This window comes from Dermacentor variabilis, chromosome 3 (genome assembly GCF_050947875.1).
Source record: "Dermacentor variabilis isolate Ectoservices chromosome 3, ASM5094787v1, whole genome shotgun sequence".
Classification (NCBI taxonomy): domain Eukaryota; kingdom Metazoa; phylum Arthropoda; class Arachnida; order Ixodida; family Ixodidae; genus Dermacentor; species Dermacentor variabilis.
In genome coordinates, this window is record NC_134570.1 from 39,870,201 (window position 1) to 39,896,910 (window position 26,710).

Genomic DNA, 26,710 nt, shown 5'->3' on the forward strand with positions numbered 1-26,710 from the left:
CTTATTCATTTTTCGCAGTTCTTAAGCACTCTGCGATTATAAGCTGTCAACTTCACTCACACCAAATGTATGATTCTGCCTTTTCATATGCAAGTGACTACTGTTTTCAGGGAGTGGGTAGGGTGAAAATGAGTTTCCTTCTTTCAGTGCTTTTCGTTATAATGGTGTGCAAATGATCGAATATCCCTGGATTGAATAGTGAATGTTTTAATTATTGGAGTCGTAAATCAATTATCCGCTATTAGACCTTTCGGATGTTCATATTTGCGGAACATTTGCCGGTGCCTTAACGCATGCAGCCTTTTCACGACACGTGGTGTCAGTAAGTACAAGGCACTCACTGTTTGGCAAGACCAATCGAAATGACAACACATGTGGACAGAGGGAATGGCAACAAAAACAGCACATATTTTACAAAGCATATGCGAAGATCAGGCCGACCAGCCGCCGTAAGGCATGTAGATTGCATAGCATGTCCATGTTCACACAAGCATTCACACACTTTGGAGCTTTCTGTCCACACACAAGCTGAAGTGCACAGATGAACTTGGCAGGCACACTTGCGTACTCGAACACCACTTCAACTGCTGTCAGTCAAACCCATCAGTCAGCTATCTGTCAGGCCTAGCGGCATGTCGAGTGTCGGCAGCTAAAGTTAGTTTGGTGCCGAATCAACGCAGATCTGTTCGCAGCAGCTGCATGATACTCTGAAAGCCGACAAACAGTCTTGCCAACGAAAGCAAGTGTACAGGATGGCACCGACAATGCCCAATGCACCCCCCTTTTTGCGAAGCATTGTACGCTGGCCTCTCGTTCCCAATCCCTTTCGTAGACGTACATAGGTCTTGTTTTTGTGGCTTCGAGCAACCCCTCACAAGGCTGGCTTTAGATTTACATGGCAGGCCTGAAAGTGTCATATGACCAGTGCGCCAACTGCCCGACCATCTGCCTGGACTGCGGATGGACACAGAGTGAAGGGGGAGGGAGGGGGAGCTGCCTCACACGAAATTGGCTTAGCCCTCTCGATTGCAGAACATTTGACAGGTGGCAAATGACGCTAAGCCTGACAATGAAAAAGGCCCAGCTCTTTACCGTTGGCACAGCTGCAGTTGACCTGTACAGTGCTAACAATGGCTACGTGCTAAGTGGTAATGGAGTCATGTGATGCGTGGTCTGCGCTTTCGCAGGTCACGAAGATTGACATTCATGAGCCAACGATAAAACTCAATGCGAAGTCCACCCACCTATCAAGCTAGGAAAACCCTTTTTGTATTTTGGAGGAAAACTGGAAAGGAATACTTCCTACGCAATAACAGATTGCCAAACAGAGGTCCACTATTAAACTGAAAATATTCAATTTCAGAGAGAAAAAGCCGCTTGATTCTACCCAACATTTATTCTATAGATAATAAAAATATTTTGCAGACATTCATATGGAACTGAGCTGCAATCAATGCTGGCATACTAATTTGGTGTTCATTTAAGTAAGAGTAGACCATACTGCACACCTTGATTTCTAGGTACCTAAGTTACTGATAGCTTTCAACATTATTGTTATGCAATTCTAGACTCCTGAGCATGTTGAGCATCATGTTTTCTTGCACAAAATTTGTAGTAAGCATTAAACTCTGTGATAAGGTTTCTAATATTCGATTCAATACTCAGCTTTTTAAATTTTTTTTCTTGATTCAATTTGATGTTCGATTCAAGATCAGCTATTTGGTATTTGCACACCCATACTTTTCAGTGTTGCTCACGGAGTCTGTGAACAACACAGGAGCAATGACTGCATGCTGCAGAAGCTTTCCGTGCGCTAGCAATGATGCATATAAAAATTTCTGGGAAGGAATAATGCCACAGCAATGATCTAGTGACTCCCCCCACATTTCAGCACACCTAGGAAGGAACTGCGAATGTACAGGGAGCCATGGCATTGGAATTAGAGCCGCATCTTGATAATGGGAGCAGTGGATTTAGCCTTGGCGGGCAGGCATGTTGGCAAACTGTTGGCTGCTCTCTTGAACAAGCAGTTGTCAAATGTGGAGGGCACAGAGACAATAATGAGAGTGGTTCAAGTTGGTCTTTTGTTTTCTTTTGTGCAACTTATCTCTCTCATATATGAGTGGTGGCGTCCATGTGAAACACCTCGTTAAGTGAACATGCGTACTAACGACATATCTTCAACCATGGAAACAACATGCATCTTTAATGCTAAGAACATCAGGCAAAAGTTTACGACCACTTACCCGTTCCTCACTTATGGCTGCATCTTGCCAATTTAGTATGTTAAAGTGGCAAGCACTCAAAATTGCTGGAAAATTAAGATAACTGCATTGTGTTACCCATTTGGCCAGTACAGTCACCGACCGATAACTTGTACTCGACACAGACTGCCAAAAAAGTCAGAAATACCAGATTCGCCCGACCAGAAGTGGCCAAAAAAAAGTGTGCCACATTCTTGGATGTCACTTTTGGGGGATGACCGAAGGCATTCTAAGCACAGTGCCAAGCACGCCGTCTTTTGCGTGACAAGTGCAAGGCACATCAGCATCTACGAGCACACAGTGGCATCTATGAGCGACAGTATTCTTGTCACAGAGTCAAGCACACTATCTTTCCCATGGCCAGCGCAAGACAGCTCAGCCTCTACCATCAATGACATTCTTGGCATAGTGCCAAGCACGCTATCTTACCGCAGCGCAGAAATGCTGCTGCTCGTCGATGTGTTCGGTGCTAGGTGCTAGCCACGTAAAATACCGCAACAATGAAAGTACTATCTTCGAAAGTGATCGCTCAGAATGTGGCCCAAGTTTTTCAACCCATTGCTGCGCACACGTACCATATTTACATGATTGTAAGTTGACTAGAATGTAAGTCGGCCCCCCCCATATCGCACGTGACAGGGGAAAAAAAAAAGCACACCCAAGGGCACATTCCATAACAAAAATTTATTGGTAGCTGGCATGGTCACTGGACTACTCGTCTTCACTTGTGCCATCGTCCTCACTAGTGCCGCCATTGCCATCGCTGCTACGGTCCCACAGCGCATCGTCGTCCAGCGAAATTCCACATTTGGCAAGTGACCGCAGCCTGACATCTTGTGGAACAGCAGCCCAGGCTAAATGCACCCAACCACACGCAACCGTCAGGGAGGCTCTTTTGACAGGTCCGGTTGGCGTGAGTTAGTGGTCTTCTGCCGCCAGCCAGTCGTTGTACTCACGGCGGAGCAGGTCCTTAAAAGGCGAAGATCCGGGCTTGTTTCATGACCATGTCGCACTTCACTAGCGGGGACTGATCACGCATTTCAGCGACGTACATTGCAAGCTTGGCCTACAGCTCCAGAAAGCATCCAGACTTCGGGGAAATTCTTCACTTGCCGTCACAGGTGAAAATTTTGCTTTACTGCAGTCGCCACTTTCGCACCACCCATTCAGAAGCATTGAACTTGCAGCCCGCTGCGCAGTGATTTGTTTCTTCGGTGTAAAGGATGGTAGCCCTCTTGAACACTGCTGTGAACGAGCGCCGAATGTTTAGTGGGCCTGGAGCACTCATGATGACTGAGGAAGCATGGAAGTAGCATGTAAATGTCAGTCAAGTTGAGTGCATCAAACTAATAGCTACAGGAAAAGAGAAACACGTGAGTGGTGTCTGCTCTTCCATGAACTAATGATACTCCTGGCAAGTGCCGCCATTCTGAGGGTGCCGCTGCGAATGGAACAGTGGCACTTTCATCAGCTATCAACAACACCCCATGAGTGTTGCGTGCACTGTAAAACTATGGTAAAACTCTCAAAAATGTTGAAAAACCCTTCCAAAAAGTGAACAAACGTGCGGGATAGTGAAAAGGTACAGGTAGGGCCGTAGAGAAAACAAATTTGCAACTACGTTGTAGCTCCCCCCATATCTCGTTAATCTCGCTTTTTGAGCGGTGCCATGTTTTGGTTTCGACTGTAAGCTGACCCCCCCACTTCAGATTTTCAAATTAAAAAACATAGGCCGACTTACAATCGTGTAAGTACGGTATGCTTGCCTTTGGGCTAGACAGTCTATGGCCGCAATTTTCTAGTTCACACAACCCTTTATGTAGGGTTGTGCGAACACTCGAATACTATATTTCGAATTAAATAGTGAACATTCGAATAATTTGACTCGCAAATCGAATATCTAATATTCTTTTTCTCGAATATTTCATTTTCGGAATATCGGTGCCTTCGGTGAATGACCCATCCGTGGTCAGTGCCCTGACTCACACAGCGTTCCCACAGCCCACAATCTTCATCGGTAGTTAAACCTCGTTAATTCTGATTTAATGGAACCGAAAAAAAATGTCCAAATTAAGCGAATGTCAAATTATCAAGGATATCAAGAAAACAATAAAGTAATGCTTACTACATCAACACGCTTTTATTTACTGATTGAATTGGCAAACCCTGCTTCTATTTTGCACAAAAGCAGTGTGGAAGTTGCAGTTCTCATCACCTTGTGACTGATCACGAGAATTGATGATTAGCGGCGAAGGCCTCGTGATTTCCTTTGCAGCGTGGCTGCGGCACGTGTCTTAATCTGAAACACACTTTTCACTACCACGCACACGTCCCAATTATTTTTTTGCCCATCGCGATATAGACTTCATTCACAACAGCTTTGCACCGAGTAAAAACGAGACTACCATTTGCTGTCGACACAATCGTGGACAGCAACCTTGTGGTTCTGAAGGTGTGCCGCGGACACATGCACCGAGTCAAAACTAAACAACCGTTTGCTGCAACTGCGGACAAAATCGCGGTCGCTATCGATGCGATCATAGATGACGACTACGCAACCATGGAGGCACCCGGCCGACGTGCACACCGAGTCAAAGCGAAACTACTGCTGCAACTGTTGTGGATGAAAGCACGTCTGCTATCGATGTGATCATGGATGGCGAATATGCAGCCACGAAGGCAGGCGGCCACCGTGGTGCCATGCGTGGTGGCAAATGCAAGAATAAATGCTTTAAAGGCACAAATAGGCACAAAGCATTATGGCGTTGCTGTCATTCACGTACGATTTCCACTGGTGACCATGGTGACGCAAACTCCACTGCTTTGTTTCGATGGACACTAACGCCATTTTTGCTCTTTTGTGTTGCACATTTGCGGCGCTCCACGCTTGCTGAGCTCCGAGAGTTGTTCGAATGAACCGATGTGCTGCCAAATATGTCCGAATTAACGGGAGTTTCATTGCATTAAATAAGGCATAGGCCTGCCAGGACCAAAGGACAAGCCCGAATGATCCAATTTTCAGAATTAACAAGGGTCGAATTAACGAGGTTTGCTATAAGGTTCTACAAGGCCAACCGGAAACGATCGACCGCGGTCAATGTGTGCGACAGCGAGTGAAATGAAGTGCATTCCTAGTTTTTCTCTGTCGTGAAGATTGGCCTTAACCAGCTGACAATAACCCACAAGAACGAACTGCTATAAACATGGGAAAACATTCCTGCTTTCTGGAAGAAAACTAGAACACTTCCAAAGCAATATAAGATTGCCATTAAGCACAGTAAGGCCAACTATTAAACCGAAAACCCCATTGGTATATAGGACAACTTCGCTATGTCTTCAGCTTCAGGGGGAAAAAACACTTAATTCTCTTTGACAGACATTCTATCGATAAAAATATATTCCAGACCTTCGTATACAAAATGAGCTATTTTGAAATGATATTTTGAAATAATCTGATGTTTCCTTTAATCAATAATAGTAGAGTATACTATGCATCTCAATTCATAGGTACATAAGTTACTGATAGCTGGCAGGATTCCTGTTAAGTAACGAAGTAATGTGATTAGCCTCATGAGCATGTACAGCACTGTGATTTTGGTACAAAATTTAGAAGCATAAAAATTTGTGTTAAATTTTCTGATATTTGATATTCAATTTGATATTCAATTCGAAATGCATTATTCAGTATTTGCACTCCCCTACTTTTGTGCTGCACTCGTTTTCGCGTTTTCGGCAGTGATTACAGTGATGCTCTGCATATCTTATCAATGTTGTCAGCTGGCCATGAATGGCAGATAATAAGAGTGGCATAGAATCGAGCGGAAGGCATCACCACAAACTTGTGGCCCATATCTCGACCGCTGTCACGCTGTTGCTACAGATAGGCAAAAGTATAGTCAATTCACGCACCGACTGTTTATCAGCGATTATTAGATTGACTAGGCTTCGCTATTTTCGATTTCAAGGAAAAGCCGGTGACATAGCCAACGACCACGCCGGCAACATTTACCAAATAATAACATTGCTATTCCTGCTCTACTTGGTGGCCAAATTAGCATACGGCTGTGCAGTCGGACTCCGAATTATAGCACGGCGCACTATAATGTGTGCGAAATTTCTCTTTACACTATGCATTACGTCTATGGGGCTAGTGGAGGTACCACGGAGCTGCCCGAATAATCAAGCATGCGTGAATTATTGGTGTCCGAATAATCAGTTGGCGACTGTACAGTGGAACTTCATCATAAAACGAGAATGAATGTCGGGGAGCAAAAATATTGAAAACTAGAAAATACCTCGAAGTACGCTTGAATAAACCTGATAATGCATTTGAACCTGACCTGTCCATCTGAGCAGCCAAGAACAGAATTGAGGGCGACGTCGGGCGGAGCAATGACATCTGCCAGTGTGACAGCATCGTCCTTCAGCTCACGGCACAGCTGCAAGATGCCTTCTCTCATCAAATTCTTGGCAGCTTCGCCTGCGCAATATCCACCTGGAACAGAGAATTTAGATGGGGTCAACTCTAACAGAATGCAAAAGCTGCCAAAAAATGGAGAAATACAGCAAATACAATAAGACAGAAAAAAAGGCTAGCCAGGCATCTTAAGATCACACAAAAGCACGCAGACATGTAGTGATACATTTGTTCAAATCTTTATGAGTGACAAATCATCAGATACACTTAATTTATAGTGAACAGCCGTCTTTGCAGCACTGACTGTTAACCCTTCCTGTTTTCTTTTTGTGTTTCAAAACCCTTTCCGCTTGTTTTCGTCTCCTTGCAAAATCCTCTTGTGAGGTCTCCAGCTTCTCTTTACAACAGGAGAGTTAGTTCCATAATGGTGCAGTATACAAAGCGGAATCGGCAAACTACGAGGTGTGACACAAAAATAACGAGACTGGTCCAATAACTTATTGTACTTACTAAATAAATTCTATGTGACATTATCACCTTCTAAGTAGTCCCCCTCAGCATTCACACACTTCTGCATTTGGTGCTGCCATTGCAGGTAACAGTTCTGGAATGACGTTTTTGGAAGGCCCTTCAGGAGATTCTCCGTTTTTGCCTGAACCTCTTCAAATGAGGTAAAATGGCTTCCCTTGAGCAAGATTTAACTTTAGGATGTAAACCAAAGTCGCATATAGCCAAATCAGGTGAATAAGGAGAATGCCCCATCACAGTAATGTTTTTGCTGGTCAGAAACTGCTTGACAGATAGGGCCGTGTGAGCGGGTGCATTGTCCTGGTGCAACAGCCCTCCATCACTCCACAACTGTGACCTTTCTTTCCTAATTTTTTCACGAAGTATGTTTAGTACTTCGATGTAGTAGTGTTGATTAACAGTCTGACCACTGGGAACCCACTCAATCATTACAATTCCATTAATGTCAAAGAAGACAATCAACATTGGCTTGAATTTTGATTTTGACATGCATGCTTTTTTGGGTCTTGGGGATCCCGGAGACTCCCACTGCATTGACTGGTGCTTACTGTCTGGGTCATAGGTAAAAATACATGTCTCATCACATGTTACAACAGATTCCAACAAATTTGGCTCGTTTGCAATGCGTTCTAACATGTCCACATACACGTCTTTACGGCACTGTTTTTGGTCAATGGACAGAACTTTTGGAACAACCTTCGCACAAATCTTCCTCATGTGTAATTCATCCGTTAAAATGCGTCGAACAGCTTCCTTATCCAAGTGAACCAACTCCGCCACTATACGAACACTTAATCTTCGGTCACCGCTGATAACATCATGAACTTTGGCAATGTTTTGGTCTCTAATCACTGACCTTGGGCGTCCAGCACGTTCATCATCTTCCACACTATCCCTCCCCCCTGAAAACCGCTTATGCCATTCAAACACACGTGCACGAGACAAAGTTACATCTCCATAAGCTTCGGTTATTATTTGAAATGTTTCCGTGGCTGATTTCTTAAGTTTCACAAGAAACTTGATGTTGATTCGCTGTTCGGTTTTTACACCAGACATTTTTCCGGTAGAATGCAGCTGCACATGTTCACTCAATGACGCAGCACTCCCAACTGGAGTGATAGGTTCCGTTGAAATTGGACGCATGAATAGAGGCGGAGTGTGGGATTACGTCAGCAAGACAGTTGTTGCCAACTCAACCCTTTTTTCAAGGTACACACTTAGTCTCGTTTCTTTTGTGTCACACCTCGTACAGCTGGTACACTAGTGAGACATGCACTGAATATAGCAATGAACGCATAGGAGTACAAAGCTCAGATATAATGAAGTGTATGGAAAGGCTTCAGTATTGAGAATGAGTTGCACTGAATATATTGAAGTGTTTCCATGGCCTGAGGTAAATTTCAGGTAGTTTCTTATTAAAGCGTGCACAAGACTCCAGGAATATTGAAGGAGCACACCGGATATAGTGAGATACGGTAGAATCTCGCTGATACAATGCTGCATAATCTGCTTTTCTGAACAATACATTTTATTTTATTTGCCCAGCCAATGTCTCATAGGAGCAATATATTTTCGTATGGTTATTATGATTGCGTTTTATTTTCCAGTTCCCGTGAAGGTCAGGGTCACCATAGGGGCCATGTCAGTACGTGCTGAGCACTCATGTTTGTATTATCCAGTGAGGGCCAATTTTGTCATTGAAATAATCGGCCCACAGATATGAATGAAGCGCCGGCTGGGTGTTTGGTCAAGACTGAATCAACTGAGCAGTTAAATTAACCAGAGTCAAACTAACAGAAGTCTATTGTACCTATATACTCTCTGGGTGTATCTGTCATATGTTTCTGTGCACAGTACTAGATCTGCACTACAGTAGATTCTCGTTGATACAATATCGGCCCTGACTGGATAACTCAAACACGAGTGTTCAGCACACACTCATGCGGCCCCTATGGTGACCCTGCAGTGTCTGCCTTAACGGTGCTAAAGAACAGTGATTGTTTCAAGATGTGCTACCCCCCATTGAAAGCGTTTCCAGTCTGCCCTTGACAGATTTCCAAGTGAATACGGCAGTTCACAATGAATAATTAGCACTTACAAATGATCCTGATATGCGCAATTGTATACAAAACAGAAGTCAGGTTTCTGACATTGCCAACGGTCTACCAGCAGAGCCAGCAGCATTGCCAATGTCATCATAAGATGGCGACAGAACACATTTTTGTATAGGTTGGCTGTGGGGTTGCAAAAAAAAAGAGAGGAATGCAGAATATCAAATGCAATGTACTGCATGGAGGACATGTTGTGGCCCGCAACAATAAAGAGCTGTTTGTGAGTGGTGATGAGGAGCATTAGATGAAAATGAATTGCAACTCTGCACAGCTAGCCTACAGGATTTATTAATTTTATTTATAGCCAAAATCGAAGGAATGCTGCATTTTCCTTTTTATATATAGGGTGCGTGTTGATTTGAGTGGACAGTCTTTGCAACTTAGAACTCATAACAGCATATGCCTTAGATTCAGAAGCTTCTTCATTTAATTAAACCCACCAAATAATTCGATCCGTTGTGTCAGTCCAGCAAGGTCGAATTGATGGAAGTCGACTGCATTAGAATGGGGCAAGAAATTTGAGCTCACCACCATAGAGGTCCCCTATGCGCTTTTCCAGGCTCCAAAGCGCAAAAAGGGAGTTAATTCGCTGCAGCACGACACACAGTTGAGGGTCCTTCAGGTCAGCAATGAAATTCTGGAACTTTTCCACGATGGTGTGCTGGAGAGAAAAAGGGAATGCAATGTTGAGAAGGCAGGGAACATCATTCCATAGCGATTCGAAGGTCAGGTCCTAGCTTCCAACTGACATTTCTGGCTAGTTTAATTATAGTTTGAATGAAATGAATGCATTCAATTATTGTGCACTTTACAACAAACACTGATGCATGTCTAGGCACTATCAATAGCAAAGGTATGGCATGACAACCGATACACTCTGTGCTGTTAGACACGTTTATTGACTAGTCAGGGTCAAAGAAAGAGTCATATTTTTAATGGGTGCTGAATATATTTGCCAGGTCACGTGCCTCGCATACTGCACCAGATTAGCGTACTACAGTGAGGGTTAGCATCCCAGAGAAACAGCTGGATGATGAGTAATGCCATAGTGGCGATAAAGCTCAGGCAGCAAGAATGCTCTGCCTGGCAGACTGTAGCACCAAGAATAGCATCCAGGTTCTAGGCCATACACTTGACTCGCATTGGGAGTGAGCCGATAATGCGGAGGGGCCGGAGTGGAATGATTGACCATGACAAAGGTCAATGGTCATGGCTCGATCTGATCTACAGTGATAACTTCCTCTTGGCTGTCTGCACTGATCATAAAAGCAACAAGGCCCCAATATTTCATGTCACCAGACTAGGCTATGTCACGTAATAATGTAAGCAGGGTGTATCGATTAGTGTTGTAGCTTTTCACGAGAACACAATGGTCAAGTATATTTCTAATCTGAAACTCTGACCAACTGTCAAAAAACAACATAACCATTAAAAGCTACCTAGAAATCTACCAAGATGTTTCACACAGATAGTGCAATCAACAGTGATGTTTTTTTCTCTCTTGTAGTTGTATTCAAACTCAAGAATGAAGCATATAAAACCACGAAAACACTTAAGAACTAACCTCCAACATACTATGGGCAACTTTTATTTAAACCTAAGGAATATTCACTAATGACGCTCAAAACAGACATGTTTGCTAACTTCAAAGGTTTAGTAATTAGACTAAAACCTCATATATACATTTTGCTAAAGAGAATGCGGGAAGTACATACTGACCGGGAGAATATACACTCAGAGGAGGAGGAAATAACTTTATTGTGTGCCCTGCGAGTTGGTGGGGAGGGCCAAAGGCCCCGCCTAGATGACGGCCAGGAGTTCCTGGGTCCTGGCGGCATCCTTGGCCCGCTGGACGGCCCATAGCTGGTCCTCAGAAGTCACAAAAAAATATTTGGCCGACTCGACTGTAGGTGACACTTACGAAATGCGAAGTGTTGCCTGAATATAGTTGCAGCCTGAGATGTAGCCACACCGTGCTGACCTGGTGGGGCCTCAACAATATGAAGTGCGCACTGTTATATTTGCGGCTTTGGCAAGCTTACGTTTGCATTGCTATCGAATTTGGCCCGGGTCGGCAGCTGTTCTGATGTGCCCACTTGGCGAGAATCATTGCCATGACATGCCGACGCGCTTCGAGCTGGTGGGGCTCAAGAGGCCCAAGATGGGCTTTGTTGTTTTCCTATTGCATAGTGTTCTAAGGTGCGACAGGAAATTGAAACAAAATCGAGCTGGCGGGCAACGGTGGAATACGACGCCACCAGAGCGAAACATTTTGCTTACTTAATCCCACCTGCAGCAGGGAATGGCGGTGGGTTGGAGTCATCACTCACTAAAAGTGTGCAGTACACTTCCAACGGCACTACGCCACAAACACTGCAAAACAAATAGGTGAAGATACTTATCGCAATAGGGACGGCAAGGATAGCTGCGAATGCCACGCGCAACGACCTGCCAGATTTGTTGGTACCGGAGGAGAAAGCCGAGTGCATGCCAGCATTTTCACGTGACACAAGCAGGCGAGTACTGCAGGGAAGCTGCTGTGGTGGGCGCCTAACAGCTCTCGATCGCATGCGCCTCATGCTGTTTCTTGTTCACACCAGATCTAGCAGTCAGAAAATGTATTATACAATCGCAGTTTGGTGAAGTACTGAACATTAGTACTAAAAGCATGTGTTTTACGGGAACATATGAACCGGTAAAAAAGAAGCGTAACTATACAGGGTCATTTTTTTGTGTTTTCAATAGCAAATGTTGGCACCAAGAAATCATACGGAGTGGTATATTAACGAGGTTTTACTGTATTTTCAGTCCTTTTTATGTTTTCACTTCTTTTTCAAGACTGGACCATATCGCTTCTTGCAAATCCGTACAAAGGTAAGTCATTAAATGACTAATTTCTGCGAATTTTACCTAGTAGTCTTCTCTGTAGACAAGGATTGCACGCTACAGTACCTCAATGTAAGCCAGGGCCAGTTCTCGGAGGCAGAAGGCTTGTGTGTTGTTCTTGGCTGAAAACTGGTCCTCTCCCTGAGACACCAGCGTTGTGTACTTCTCGTCGCTTACCCTCAGCAGATAGCAGACCAGCCACTTATACGCCGCCAAGATCACTGCATACGAGACGAGCAATCATGAAAATTCCCAAGACATGACCATGTTGAAGCAGTTCGTAACTGCAACTTCGAAAACAAAAATTCGCAAGATTTTAAGCAGCTTTTATTTGTTGAGTAAAATTTATAAGCGTGACGTTTGTCAAAAAGAAAAAAAAGGAAACCCCCTACCACTGTAATTACCTGTCTTGTATTTGCAGAGTCCATTTTATGCCTGTGAATTTCCCACTCTGATCCCACAAGTGAATTCTGGCCTGTCCTCGATTGCGTTTCCTTTTCCTTGGCATCCATTCTGTTACTTCAATATCACCAGTTACCTGCTCTACGCATCACATGCATAAATAATTACATTTCTTCCTCATTTTTAACTTACCTTCTAAAATATCAGTTACACTCAATAATCGAATAATCCATACACTCAAAGCAACACTGTTTCTAATGACAGATATTTTTTTTTTCAATCACAAGCACTATAAATCCCTATAGCTCATACTAAGCAAACATAATTAAATTTCCAAGAAATTGCAACAGGTAATAAGATGTTGGCGGGCATCCACTTTGGTGCGTCTTGGAACATATTCGCAAAGAAAATTAAGCAAGATTTAGCTACTTCAAACTTCTGTTTTCTGTAGTAGCAACAGTTTGTTTATCATGCTGCCTTTCACTACAGTGAAGTCTCAATATAACAAACTTCAGGGGACCACGGTAAATTATTCGTTATAGTGAAAGATAGTTAGAGTGAAGGCCATAAGATGAACCATTTTGCCCAATAACCCATCAGTTCATAAGTTTTCACCATTTCAGCTATCCAAGAAAATGTTGCAGTTGGCTCTCGGCACGAGCTGTTGCTATTTTCCATAGATTCCGCCGCCACACAGTACTGAAGCACCGTACAATAAAAGTGACACGCACAAAACAGACGCTGACTTTGAGAAAATTACTGAAAGAAAGGTAGGCCCATGTCACCTCCAAAGCACAATGTTTCTTGCTTTTTGTTGTTTTTTATATTTCTTGCTCCCCATGGACACCACAACTGTCTCACTCGAGGCGGACACCTTAACTACGTCAAAGTGCAAGCGCACATAAACGACACTGTCTGGCAAGTGTAAAGTGCGACCGTATGGCATCCCTGTGAGTACTCACGTTATTTCACCGCGTACCGTGCTCGTACGCTGCAGAAAGAAGCGCAAAAGAAGGAGGAATGCGCAGAAAGAAGGAAGAGACATGCCTCCACTGCTAGGTGACACTTTTCTTGGCGGAGCATATGCTCGCAAAGCCAGATGCGGCGTTGCTTCTGCTCACCGGCATCCTTTTTTACTCAATCGCAGTCTTAGGTCTTTCAAACCCCTGCGCTGCAATGTCTGCACTCTCTGCGCCTTGTCGTCTGCTAGCCTACTGTTTCGGCTGCTGTGAAGGATACATGAAAGTCTAAGAATCCCCAGATTTCGGGAATATTAGTTCGTAGTACGGAAGTGTTGTTAACATCACAGGGAAACTGAATAACAATAGTTATTCTGAAAGGTTTAGTATTCTGAAGTTCGCAGTACTGATATATCTTTACACAGAAGCTATAAGAAGTCAGCAGGGATTTCTGAAAAGTTCGTTAATCAGGAAAGTTTGTTTATGCGGTGTTTGTAGTAATGAGGCTTCACTGTAGTTGGGTGCTTCAGTGCAGCACATAGAGTGCGCCTGTAATTTATGTGTTTACAACCAGTTGACCGTGTTGTGTTGCAATCTATAATGTGAAACTGTATAGAGGAGCAGAGGCCTCCTTCAGGCCTCTAAGCTTATAGCCCCGGCTTCCTCCTTAATAAAAAAAAAAAGCGAGATAAGCTTTCACCTATTTGCAGTCAGGTGTCTTGTTAGCTTTGATAAGGTTCCTTAATTCCTCTACAAAGCATGCCTATGTCATAGTTCACTTTCAATGTGCCACATAACTGACCATTAATGTCGGTCATCTCACGAACAGTGGTCGCTGCCAGGGTGCCCTGCAGGATAGTCTCCATGTCATTGAGGAATTGAATGGTTGCCATGGAGGCTGGTAGGGGCTGACCCGTCTTGCGCCCTTGCACCAACGACAGCAGCACATTGCTTGTTTGCTGCAGAAGCACGTTGTTGTCCCCCTCGTAGGTGCAGTTGGCATCGTTGTCATTGCGCAGCTCACCAAGACCCGACACTGTATTTCAGAAAGAATCAAGTGGTACAGGCTGTGTTGGGAGCTGTGCAATGTGCAGCACAAATTTAAAGGTAAACTGCAACAATACCGTATTTACTCGAATGTAATGTGACCGTAATTGTAACAGAATGGTCGACTTTCACTTTCCAGTCATGCAAAATAAATAAAACTGCAAATGTAATGCGATATAAACGAAAAAAGAAATGGCACCTTCATTCAAGCACTCACAATTTGGAAACGAGTTCTTCTCACTCATTGTTGTCTCAGGAGGTGTCACAGCTTCCCTTGGGCGTTATTCTCAGGCGACCACTTTTGAAGGTAGTTTCACTTTCACAAAGCATGTCCCCGGAGGATAAGTGTTTTTGGTGTTGTGCCAGGCTCACTATCATCGCACAAAGCCAAGAGTTTGGTGCTGGGATGAGTCAAGTCTCATGAAAGCGAAACTATTTCCAATAGTGATCACCCAAGAATCAAGTTATCTTCCATGCCACAGAGCTCGTTTCGGATTATGCACTTCTTAAAAGAGTGCCCAACCATATTGTTTGGGGACAGTACCAGGCCCCTGCAAGGTCTACGGATCAAGCACTTTTGGCTGGCTTCGCAATTATGCTGCTGGTCCCGCCATGTGCAAATCGGCAACTCGTTTACGGCGAGCTGGCCAAGCCACGGCAGAGTTTCCCAGCTCCTCAGCCGTCAAAATTGCTTGTCTCTTGAAGCGGGCATCACATTGAATGTGCTACGTCACCATAATGTCGCGAATGAACAGAGTCAAAGCGCGAAAGGCCACAGGGTACTGCACCACTGTAACTGTAACACCTGTCACGACGAGAGTGAAAACGTCGTGGCATCACCAATTTCAGACACCGTTATACATTGGATCGACCGAGTCAGTGGTGCTGACGCAAAGAGTCCCGATAATTTTGTAAGCAGAGAGAGCTTGTACTGAATTACAAGGCTGTCACAAAGTATGTGAATGGTGCGGAGGAGCAGATAAAACAGTACCTTTGAGATAGCCATGGCCACCGCAGGCTTCACGGCTCTCCTGTATCGCATCCCTGGCCAGCCAGCCTGCTTTGCACTTGGCAGCGCATGACAAGATGTGCAGCTCCACACCTTGTTCCGACTACATGGTACCAGAAACAAAAGAAAAGGAGACTGTTGATGGGATTGAATGATTGATTCTTTCATTCATTGAGTTCACATACCAAAATAACACTAGGGCTATGAGAGATGCTGTAGTGAGGGGCTCCAAGTGATTTTGATCAGCAGGGGTTAAGTGACTTTGCATTTTGTCTCCATCACAATGCTGCCACCATGGCTGGGAACCAAACCTGCTCAGCAGCAAAACCCCATAGCCAGGGAACCACCAAGATGGCTACAACATTCAAAACTCCTTCGTGCTTGCAGAGTGCAACAAAACACTAACGAAATACCATTTCTCTTAAATTATTGGGTCAGAACACAAACAGGCTGGGTGCATGTCCAAAAACAATGGCCTTTGATGAGAGTTCTCATTTTGGCTGTAGGCCAGTAGATTTCACTCTTTCCTAGAAACAACATCTAATGCCTTCTGTGTTGATAACGGCATGTGGGTTCTTGACAGGCTTAAAGAGTTGTCAAATTTTTCATGTTTATGTAAACAATAAAAATTTTTCTTTAATCCCTCCTTTTTTATTATTTCGACCATTTTACTCGATTAGCCGAATGCAGTGTAGTCAGCTGGACCATGCATTGCCTACGCTCCTCGTCACCTTCACAGCTACAGCGCAGACCTCGATATAACAAAGTACGTAAAATTGGCAATTTGTTTCGCTACACAGAAGTTTCAATGTATTGAAATTCGACCTTTTATGCAAGTAATACCCCTGACACACGGGAAAAAGTAAAGTCCTTTCCAGTAAACCCCTTTTGTTACTCTGAAGGACCTTTTGCAGAAAGGAGTTGCGCCAATGACACACGGTACCGCACTAACTACTTTAGGTGGTTCCTCAGATAAACACCGCAAGAAAAATAGTGCTGCTTGTTAAAGCAGCAAGAGAGAAAACATTTTTAAAAAGCTGCGTATTTAGATTGCATTTAGCTACTGCAGAACCCCAAAACATTATTTTTTTTTTCGTTGTTGATGGCTTATAATGCACATATTCATTTATTTAATTCGCATTTTTACGCTCTTAGCAGCAATTTAAATTGGTCCAGCAACTATGTATACAATCGGTGTTTTGCTGTCATTTTCTGTTCATGCTGTTTATTCTGGTGCTGCCCAGGTTCTTGTTCTCCCTTCCATCGTGCATGCAGGCGTAACGCATTTTATTCAAAGTGTTATTTGCACAATTGTGATGACGTGACAGAACTGCGTAGTTGCACCATGGCTCAGCAAAACGCTAGCGATGAAGCAAGAGTTGAGGTCGCTCTGACGCTTGTTACTCTCGAATCTCTCGAAGATGAGATAAACGCAGCCAAGGCGAAAGTGGAAAACATCAAACGTCGACTCATCATGAACAGCTCCATGCTGACTGCTTCGGCACTGTACCTTCAAGCCACCGACCGCGGAAGGGGGACCTAAGTGCGCAAGAAACGATAGTTTCACGATGCTAACGCACCAAAGACGACGCAGCAAATGACACTGCCGAAATTCAACATGGCAGCACTAGCGACGTGTTGCAAGCGTTTGAGAGTATAGCTACAGCACATCTTCACTGTTCGACAAATCAGATTACCGCTAAAAATTAAAGCGTTTTCACAAAGTAAGAAATACTTATGGGGCACTGTAGTTGTGTGGCAGGTTTCTTTCTATTGACGAGTTGTGCAAGTTGTGTGTGAGAGTAACGCCTTTTCTGCTCAAAAAGTAGATGTTCCATCTCCTTTTCTCTAAAGGGACTTCACCGGGAGGGAGATGCTCCTTTGTTGTGTATCACTGCACTTGAACGCCTTTCCGTTAGATGTCCCCTTACCTAAAGGACTTTTAGAGTGCCCATGTGTCAGGGGTACAAGTCTATTTTTCTCCCAGAAAGGGGCCAAGGAACTCCCTGAATCATCGGGCAGTAAAAAAAAAAAAAAAAAAAGCAAATTTGGATGAGAAAACAATTCATATTGATGAATTTGGGAGCTGGCGTCGAATGATACGGTTTCATGCCACGTCAATGATGTCTTCACATTGGAGGTACAAATTAAACGAAGCCAGCCAAGCTTTCGCGTGCACTCCGCCCCCGTGGCTGATAGCGCCACCCGCACTGGGATGATGCTATCAGGAAAAGCACCAGCAGTGGGTCACCAAAACTCATGATTACGCAGCCTCCAATATTTAACAGCTTAGTAACATGATACCATGCCGTCTTGGCACGCCAACTTTTTGCACATGCAGCAGATTACCTCTTAAGGAGGGTGCGCAGCTGCGTGTGCACTTAGCCGCACTTACAGCCACATGCAGCCATGAGACGCAGGCCAGAAATCGTGACGCGCATGCACTTAACCCTCCCCCCTCCGCCATTTGTGCGCTCGTGATCATGAGCTTGCTCCCCTCCCCCTTTCTCTTTGCTTGCATGGGAAGGCAGCACTCGTGGAGCCACCATCTTTCTTGTCTCACCCCACACTTTCACTCGCACACAAAGTACGCGGGGATACGACAGGATCTTATCACACTTGAACTTTATATGGAACATGATGCGGCTCCACTTCAGCGGTTGCTCTTGTTGCGCCATGCAAAATTTTAGAGGTGCGTTTACAAGTAGCCACTTGTAATTCAATCATTTGACCATCTGCACCCATGGAAGTTTCCATTTACTGTCTCAGCATTCTTTTGTGCTGGAAGCGAAATTTCGTGCTACTGAAATCGCATGCGAACACACTTCATTATAATGAGGTTCTAAACACATGGGGTTCTATGGACAAGAGGTTATAAAACGTCAAGTACTTCGTTATATCGAGAATTTCATTATATTGAGGTTTAACTGTATACAGTGAAACCTCGTTAAACCGTAGTCGGCCGGAGCTCGGAAAAAGTACGTACTAAACGGTAGTACTGTTTAAGCGAAATAGCATGAGATCGCCCACTTTCCTGTCAAAAACCGAACTCAGAGAGAGTGCAATGAAAGGAGAAAAAACATGCAGTATTTATTCACTTCGCGGGACGTAAGTGTTATTTTCGTTTGATGTCGCGGCGGCCTAGCACGACGACAGCGGCCTCAAACTTACTGAAGCTGCGTGTCAGCTTCTGAGCCAGCCCCCCTCCTCTCGGCAAACACTCGCACGGCAGATTCCTCGTTGGCGTTACGTATTCTCCGTGCACGCGCGCAGTATTGCTGCATAAGTCCCAGGGCGCCTTTTTCATTGCCGGGTGCCGGACTTCGGAAAACTTTTCGTTTGGAATAGTTACGTTATCGCGCCCCTGTTTTCCTTGCGACGATCGCATTCATGAGGCTGACGTAACGCGCAGCTTCTGCCACTGCCGGGCCTGAATAGCCCGTGCTGTCGCTTTCCGTGTCGTCCTCATCACTGTCGCTAGTTGACACTTCGGCAACAACAGCGGCAACGATGGTGAAAAGTCGAACCTCGTAGCCGACATCTCTTCGCGGTCGCAGCAGCGCTGCCGAGCAACTTCGCATTCCAAATGCCACACACTGTAGTCAACAGCAGATCCATGTCGCGGGCCAGCGCCGACTTCTTCGTGTCACGTTCAGTAGCACGGACGATGTCTAACTTTTCTTCTATGCTGAACATCCGGCGTCTTTTTTATCCTAGCTTCGGCATGACGCGAGTCCTCGCTTGCACGACGCCACAACGCTCTCTGGCACGGCGTCCATGCGGCGTCGAAATGATGTTGATGTTGATGCGGCTTCACGTGCAAACGCACTGGGCGCTTGGAGGCCGTTGTACCGATCTCTGAGGCTTGTTGTTCTGCCGGGCCGCCCGATGGAGACGACGCACCGCCGTGTTTGCGCGACGAAAAGTGGAAACGCTACGTTTTAACCGATGCGTACGCAATAAGCTGGTACGGTTTATGCGGATACAAAATACGTTATGTTCAATGGCCGCTGAGTCGGGGAATTGACTTTACTACTTTTAAACCGAAACTACTGTTTAAGCGGGTACGGTTTAACGAGGTTTTACTGTACAACTGTCAACAGCTTGCCTGCTATAAGAAAACACAAATTTTATTGGTTGGCAATTTTATTATTGGCAAAGCCCGGCAAACAGTGCAGGTGCCTGGACAAGAAATACTGAACACATGTGTTGACTACCAACTGATAGTCTTATTTCGAATACTGCAGTACTTAACGTAAAACCTAGTTAATTGGACCCTCGTTAACTTGGGTAATCGGATAATTCAGACTTGCCCTCTGGTCCTGGTAGGCGTATGTATTATTTAATGCAATCAAACTCTTGCTAACTTGGACAAAATATGGCCACACATCAGTCAATTTCTTTAACTCTCAGAGCTAAGTGATTGTAGAGCACAGCAAATGTGCAATGAACAAGAGCAAAAACGGTGCTAGTGTCCCACCGAAACGAAGCAGCAGTGTGTGCATTGCCATAGTCATCAGTGGAAATAGTATGTAAATGACAGCAATGCCGGAATGCTTTGTGCCTGTTTGTGCCTTTAAAGCCTTCATTCTTAATTTACCCCCGTACATAACACCGCGTCAGCTGCGTGCATTCATAACTGCATAGTCACCATCCATGATCGCGTCATCAGCCACCACAGTTTCCTCCACAGCGGTTGGGGCAAACAGTTGTATAGTTTTGAATCAGTGTGCATGTCAGCCACATGCCTTCAGAACCGAGAGATCATTGTCCATGATCGTGTTGCATGATCATGTCGACAGAGGCTGTGGTTTCGATAAACAGTTCCGTTTTGACTCAGTGTACAGCTGTTGAGGATGAAGAGGAGCAGGCTACATCGCGATGGATGGACGATTTGTTGGCAACCAGATCACTAGTGAAAAAATAATCAAGATGTGAGCGTGGTAGGGAAAAGCATGTCACAGATGAAGGCGCACGGCACGGCTCCGTTGCGAAGGAAGTTGCCAAGCTTTCGCCGCTGCAAGAGCCAATCAGTCACAAGATGACGAGAAGCACCGCGTTCACACGCTGCACTTGTGCAAGATAGAAACCGGATTTGCTCATTCACTCAGTGAAGAAAAGCATGCTGATGTAGTAAACATTTATTCTGTCAGGTTTATAAGGCCTAAACCTCTGACGACCCCATGGTACACACACACACACACCGAAGATGCGTTTGATTCACCTGCACCACCTGAACCAGTTCACGAGGTGCTGTACAATGCCTTTCGTTTCAGCGGTGCAGCAATGGCGCCATCTGAACTACACCGTTCGTTTCAAATGGTGCAGGGCTGGTTCAAGATTTTGCTGCACCCTCTCTACTGTCGGTGCAGCTTGGTGCAGACGTACAGGCGCGAAACAGCAGTGCAGCAGACAGCACAGTACGCATGCGCAAGTGCCGTTAAAACCACCTTACGTGTGTCTGCTGTGTCTACGCAAGCGTGGGTCGGGTGCATTTACACTTCAGAAGCCAATCATATCAGCAGCTCAACAGGAATTCTCAAACTTACACACTCCGTGCAGATTAGTTGGAAAAAACAAAATGCCTGCACGGCATCTGCACCTTGACATTTGTTTCGAGTGTCACATGCTGTGCCTGCATCGAAGAAATCAAGCTGTACAATTTCTGAACTCCTCGTGAACCACCGTGAAGTGGTTCACAGTGATGCAGGCGAATCAAACGGACCTCGAGTCTTCCACCACTGCGCCCAGATAGCACCACCTACTTCCCCCATCATGGATGGATGCCCTCACAGTTTATTACTTTTTTTCACACAATAATTCTACATTCGGTTACCTCGGACATTTTTTTTCAGTCCCGTGAAATCCGAATTAACGAGGTTTTACTGTATAACCTGGAGTTATCAGGAAAGCCTGTGTCTGTGCTGCTTGCTATGATATTCACAAACCTACTACTAGCCCAATTTCACATTCTCGTACAGGAGAATGAATGCTTGCTGCACTCACCACTTCAGGAGACTTCTCGCCAAAAAGGACTGCAATGTGGAAGCTGACAAACTCTCGGTACAATGCGGCCGAGTAGTAGTTGAACACATGCGCGGCTGCGAGGAATGGGATTAGCCTCCATTGCTGGAAGGAAAAAAGGAAAAGGCATGAGCACAAGGAGTACACAACACCTCTTGAACACTGTAGCTCTTCTCCAAGATGCTACTAAAGAATTCTACGAACTGAAACGCAGAAGCTGAACGAAATGAAACTTCTGGATTTTATTCACTCAGCAACGGCTCCTTTAGAGCAGTTTACTCTAGGCACTCTCGGAAGCATCCATGATGCTATGTGTATCAGACAGCTTTTAAGATTTACTGTCCACTCTGCTTGGACAAGTGTATCCCAACAATATGCACAGAGCTGCTCAGTGGGAACACTGAACACGTGTGCACGTAATGTCCATGCCAGCAGTGGAAGGCCCGATGCTGCCTCCGCTCCACTTCTAAGTCGATTGAGAGAAGTGTGACACTCGGCTTTTTGGTCATTTTTTAGCCAAGTCGTCTGCACTTTGTAGGCATCTCTGAGAGACACAAAAATGTGAAATCAAAGCAGTTCTTTCAAGGGCCCGAGCGCATGAAATGTGTGCAGAACAGACTGCAAGCAACGCTCAGCTAAAACTGCCTATTTACGCTTGTTTACCTAGTCTTCTGACAACACGATCGATAAAACATAAGGTGCCAAAATATAGTTGTGAGCTGATAAGCAGCAGGAACTGAGATGCCAAGAAAGAAAAGTACTCATCAACATCCTGACTTACTCTTACAACACAGAGCGGGGATTCCTGTTCTTGTTTCTGTGAAATAGCGTGGTTCCAATGATGATATTAAGGGTTCTGTGAGCACTGAAATGCTTTTACATGCACACATTGCAAGGACAAGGAAAAATAGCGATTCTGATTAGCTGGTTTATGAACACAGATTCCTTTTCGAGCTGCATTTCTTGCTACTTTATTAGGCTGTAACCTAGGATATTTCACTCCAAACGCAAAGGTTCTATTAAAGGCATGCTAAGTCGCTTGTAACATGCCACCAAGGTTCCAAACTCACAGAAGGAGCAATACATTGAATCATCATGATAACGACCAAGATCACGACTGATTGGTTTGATTGATTGCATTTAATGTCTTAAACAAAAATTGGGGCAGCTACCTTACCAGGAGACTCTGAACTAATTCGGGTTACCTGGAGTTCTTTAAAGGGGCATTATAGAGAAGAATTATTTGAGCTGTATTCATACGTGCCTTTCTATACAGTAAGGCTTAAACTGTCCCCGCTTAAACTGTAGTTTCATTTTAAAGTAGTAAAGTCAAATCCCCAATTCAGCGGCCACTGAACATAATGCATTTTGTATCTGCATAAACCATACCAGCTTATCGCGTAAGTATCGGTTAACATGTAGTGTTGCCACTTTTCGTAGCGCAATCACGGTGGTGTGTCGACCCCATCGGGCAGCCCGGCAGAACAACAAGCCTCAGAGATCAGAACAATGGCCTCTAAGTGCCCAGTGCATTTGCGCGTGAAGCCACATCAACGTTAAATAATTTCAGTGCCGTGCCTGTGAGCGGTCCAGAGAACATCGTAGCATCGTGCAAGCTAAGACTCGCATTATGTCGAAGCTCGGATAAAAAACACCCGGTGCTCAGCATAGAAAAAAGATTGGACATCATTCGTGCTATCAAACGCGGCAGGAAGAAGTCGGCACTGGCAGGCAACAGGGATCTATTGTTGACTATGGTGTGTGGCATTTGGAATGCGAAAAAGTTGCTCAGCAGCGCTGCTGCGACCGCAAAGAGATGTCGGCTGCAAGGTTCGACTTTTCACTACTGTCGCCTTTGTTGTCGCTGCAGTGTTGCTAACAACAGTGATAAAGACGACACGGAAAGCGAGGGCGCGGGTGACTGAGGCCCGACAGTGGCAGCAAAAGCTGTGCGTTACGTCAGCCTCGTGAATACAATCGCAGTGACGAGAACAGTACCCGGCAATAAAAAAGGCACCCCGTGACTTCAGTAGCGCTATCGCGCCCATGCACGAAGAACATGCAATGCCAATGAGGAATCTGCCATGCGGGTGTTTGCCGAGAATAGGCTGGCTGAAAAGCTGGCTCACAGCTTCAGTAAGTTTGAGGCCGCTGTCGTTGCTGCTAGGCCGCGGCGTCATCAATCGAAAATAACACTTTTGTCGCGCAAAGTGAATAAATGCTACACGTTCATGCCCTTTCATCGCACTCTCTCAGAGTTCTGTTTTTTACAGGTAAGTGGGCGAGCTCGTGCTATTCCGGCTGCGAAGTGTCCCCCCTTAAGTAGTACTACTGTTTAGTACGTACTTTTTCCACGCTGTGGCCAACTACGGTTTAACTAGGCTTCACTGTATTACCAGAAAAAGCCGCCCTTACCATAAGAAGAGGCCTGGTAAACTAGAAAACGTGCAAAAGCTAACACTGCCTTAAAGGGACACTAAAGGTTACCAGAAACTCAAGTTAAAGTGGTAGAGCAATGTTCTAGAACGTCTAAGGCGTCAATGTAATCGCGAACAGAGCTTTAGTAACCGAGAAATTGAGGTAAATGCATGACACGATTTGAGACCCCCCAGCGACATTCCGGTACTAGCCCGATGACGAAAGGACTCCTCATAATTTGTGTTACTAATACTCAACTACTCGTATTAAAAATATCATTTCATTCGATTATAAGACGGAAAAAAAAGCTACTTGTCTACGTCTATTCGATTCTAAGAAAAAATAACATTTTGACGTTGCCCTTCAGTAATATGGGTGTTCGAAAGGTTTCGTTTTCGCTCGACTCTGCGCGCTCGACTCTGCGCCGCGCACGCTTTGGAGTTTCAGTAGTTTCATTATCGCGTCGTGCTGTGAGGGTTCTGCTGGCTCGCGAAACTTTCATTTGGAACAAGCAGCGAGAATGCCACGTCCATGTGATGTCGTGGGAAGCCCTCGTTGCTTTCCCGCTCCGGAGAGCCGGTGTCGAGGCCGCCGTCGTAGTACGCAACGACGCCGGCAGTGCGAGCCCTCAGCAGCAGGTCGCGCTCGTCGGTGCTCAAATCGCTGAAGTTGAGCCCACCATCGCGAGCCAATCTGTCGGTGTCAGGGTCCATTGCGACGAGCGTCGAAGTTAGCGTCATAGAATGAAGTACCAGCTTATGGGCGTCTTGCGCTGGAGTTTGAGGTATAGTAGCGGCGCCTGGTGGCGGTGCGGGAAACGACATCTGGGTCATGCCAGCTTGGGTCGTATTGAGCCCTGGCTGTGGCGAAGCACGTTTCTAGGCCGAGTTTTGCGTCGATTCGCACATTTTTATGCCCTGTTGCGAGCGCGAAAAGGCTCGTCGCTTTTCATAGACCACGCCGACCACGCTGCGAGCTCACCGCAGCCTATAGTTTAACGAAAACGGACTCTCCGTGTGCCGTGGGACGTAATGTGGGACGTAATTCGTTTCTCCTTCCACTAGCCACCATACTCCCGCTTTCGCTCTGCTGTCGGCTCTGTCTTGGCTCCGTTTCTGGCCGCGCGTTCGCGTTTTGCGCAGAAAAGCCGTAGCACCGTCTGCGGACGCCGTTCTACTCACCGATGGCGCAACGTCACTATGAGACCATGATGTCAGTACTCCTCGATCGGAGGGCGGGCGATTTGAACTGCGCTAAAGGTACGCGGACGCTTCAGAACGCATTTTCTCTTAAAATAAGTCTCTCCTTGGCCCGAAACAAGCGTTTCGAGGTTTCTGTGATGGTATTTCAACAGTCCACGTTGACTTAATAGTAACCTTTAGTGTCCCTTTAAAGTTTCTGCAGCAGCTCGCTAGGCCGTCATGGATTTTTACGGTGTCTGCTCCGGCCTGCTTGACTTTTCATCAGTAAAGATGAACTACATTGTATTATAAACAAGCCAAAGACTAAACTTAACAATTTTGTAGAACGGTTGCTGAGCCACAACAGCCGAAATAGGAAAAAATACTCTGAAACCTGTGGTGTAACATTGTCATACTGTTGCTGCGGTTTTGGCGCGAAATTCAAAAAACTTAACTTTGACCCTGTCTCTTCTAATACTCAGCCCACTACCGTGAAATTAATGAACATGGGGTTCTGAAGGAATGTTCTACCAGTCTTAAGTCATTCAGCGTTTCTGTTTAGTGCACCTAAATCTCCCACATCAACATGCAGCCCTTGAAGCCAGGAATCGCACCCAGGACATTGTGCTCGATAGCAGAACCCCAGCACACCTCCTTTTCTGCCACAGAGCTGGGACGCAATATTGGCTAGCTGGCATAGCACGAAAGCATTCAACATAACACAAAGCAGCACACAAACAAAATACAAAACATTACACAATGCTACTTGGGCGTGTCCTGCTTCACATCTGTCATCTTGTGCCACAGTGAACACTTTCATGAGCCTAATAATTGTCTTTGAGACAACCTGGTCACACCTGCAGCTGGTACTCAATGACTGGCCACTCCTCCTGGTTCTCTGGACCGAACTGGCGACGCACAGCTGAATACCGGGTGGAGATGACAACACTCTTGATGAGGTTGGTGGTGCAGATGCCCACGATGGCCACACGTCCCATAGACAGGGAGCCCAGGGTCATTCCAAACCTCTTTTTTGGATCCTAACCATGCAAAATGATACATACACATGTGGTCACTATGAAAGGAAAATGAACATTGCCCAGTAACAATTATGAAACAACAGTTCAAAGCACTACAATATAGCTATAAACAAAGAAAACTGAACGTGGCTTGTAACACTCACGATGCAATGGGATTATATTGTGCTTCCAATGCACCACTACGACACTTGTCCAAACTGCTCAAAGTATCAATTGTGCCTCAAAGGGGCCCTGAAACACATCTTGAACATAGTAAGAAAACATCGCCAATCTGTCGCAGAGGCTGCTGTGAACATGTGAGCCAAAGATTAATGCACTGCATGTATCAGGTAACCTACAATCTCGCGACAAAAACTGTAAAAAAATTGCTTCCTCTCACTTCCGCATTGTGATGCAGTGTCACTGCAAGCAGCTGGGCCCGCAA

General features: G+C 45.3%; 1 protein-coding gene across 1 annotated transcript in view; it reads right to left on the reverse strand.

The window, feature by feature from the left end:
- The window catches only part of Acox3 (Acyl-CoA oxidase 3), a 40,337-nt gene that overhangs the window by 4,637 nt on the left and 8,990 nt on the right, over positions 1-26,710 (reverse strand). Inside the window, exons 7-13 of the mRNA XM_075684829.1 lie at positions 26,104-26,286; positions 21,630-21,752; positions 15,606-15,726; positions 14,370-14,603; positions 12,273-12,427; positions 9,849-9,981; positions 6,605-6,759 (exon numbers count right to left, since the gene is read on the reverse strand). Coding sequence (XP_075540944.1) covers positions 6,605-6,759; positions 9,849-9,981; positions 12,273-12,427; positions 14,370-14,603; positions 15,606-15,726; positions 21,630-21,752; positions 26,104-26,286 — 1,104 coding nt within the window. The remainder of the gene's footprint in view (positions 1-6,604; positions 6,760-9,848; positions 9,982-12,272; positions 12,428-14,369; positions 14,604-15,605; positions 15,727-21,629; positions 21,753-26,103; positions 26,287-26,710) is intronic.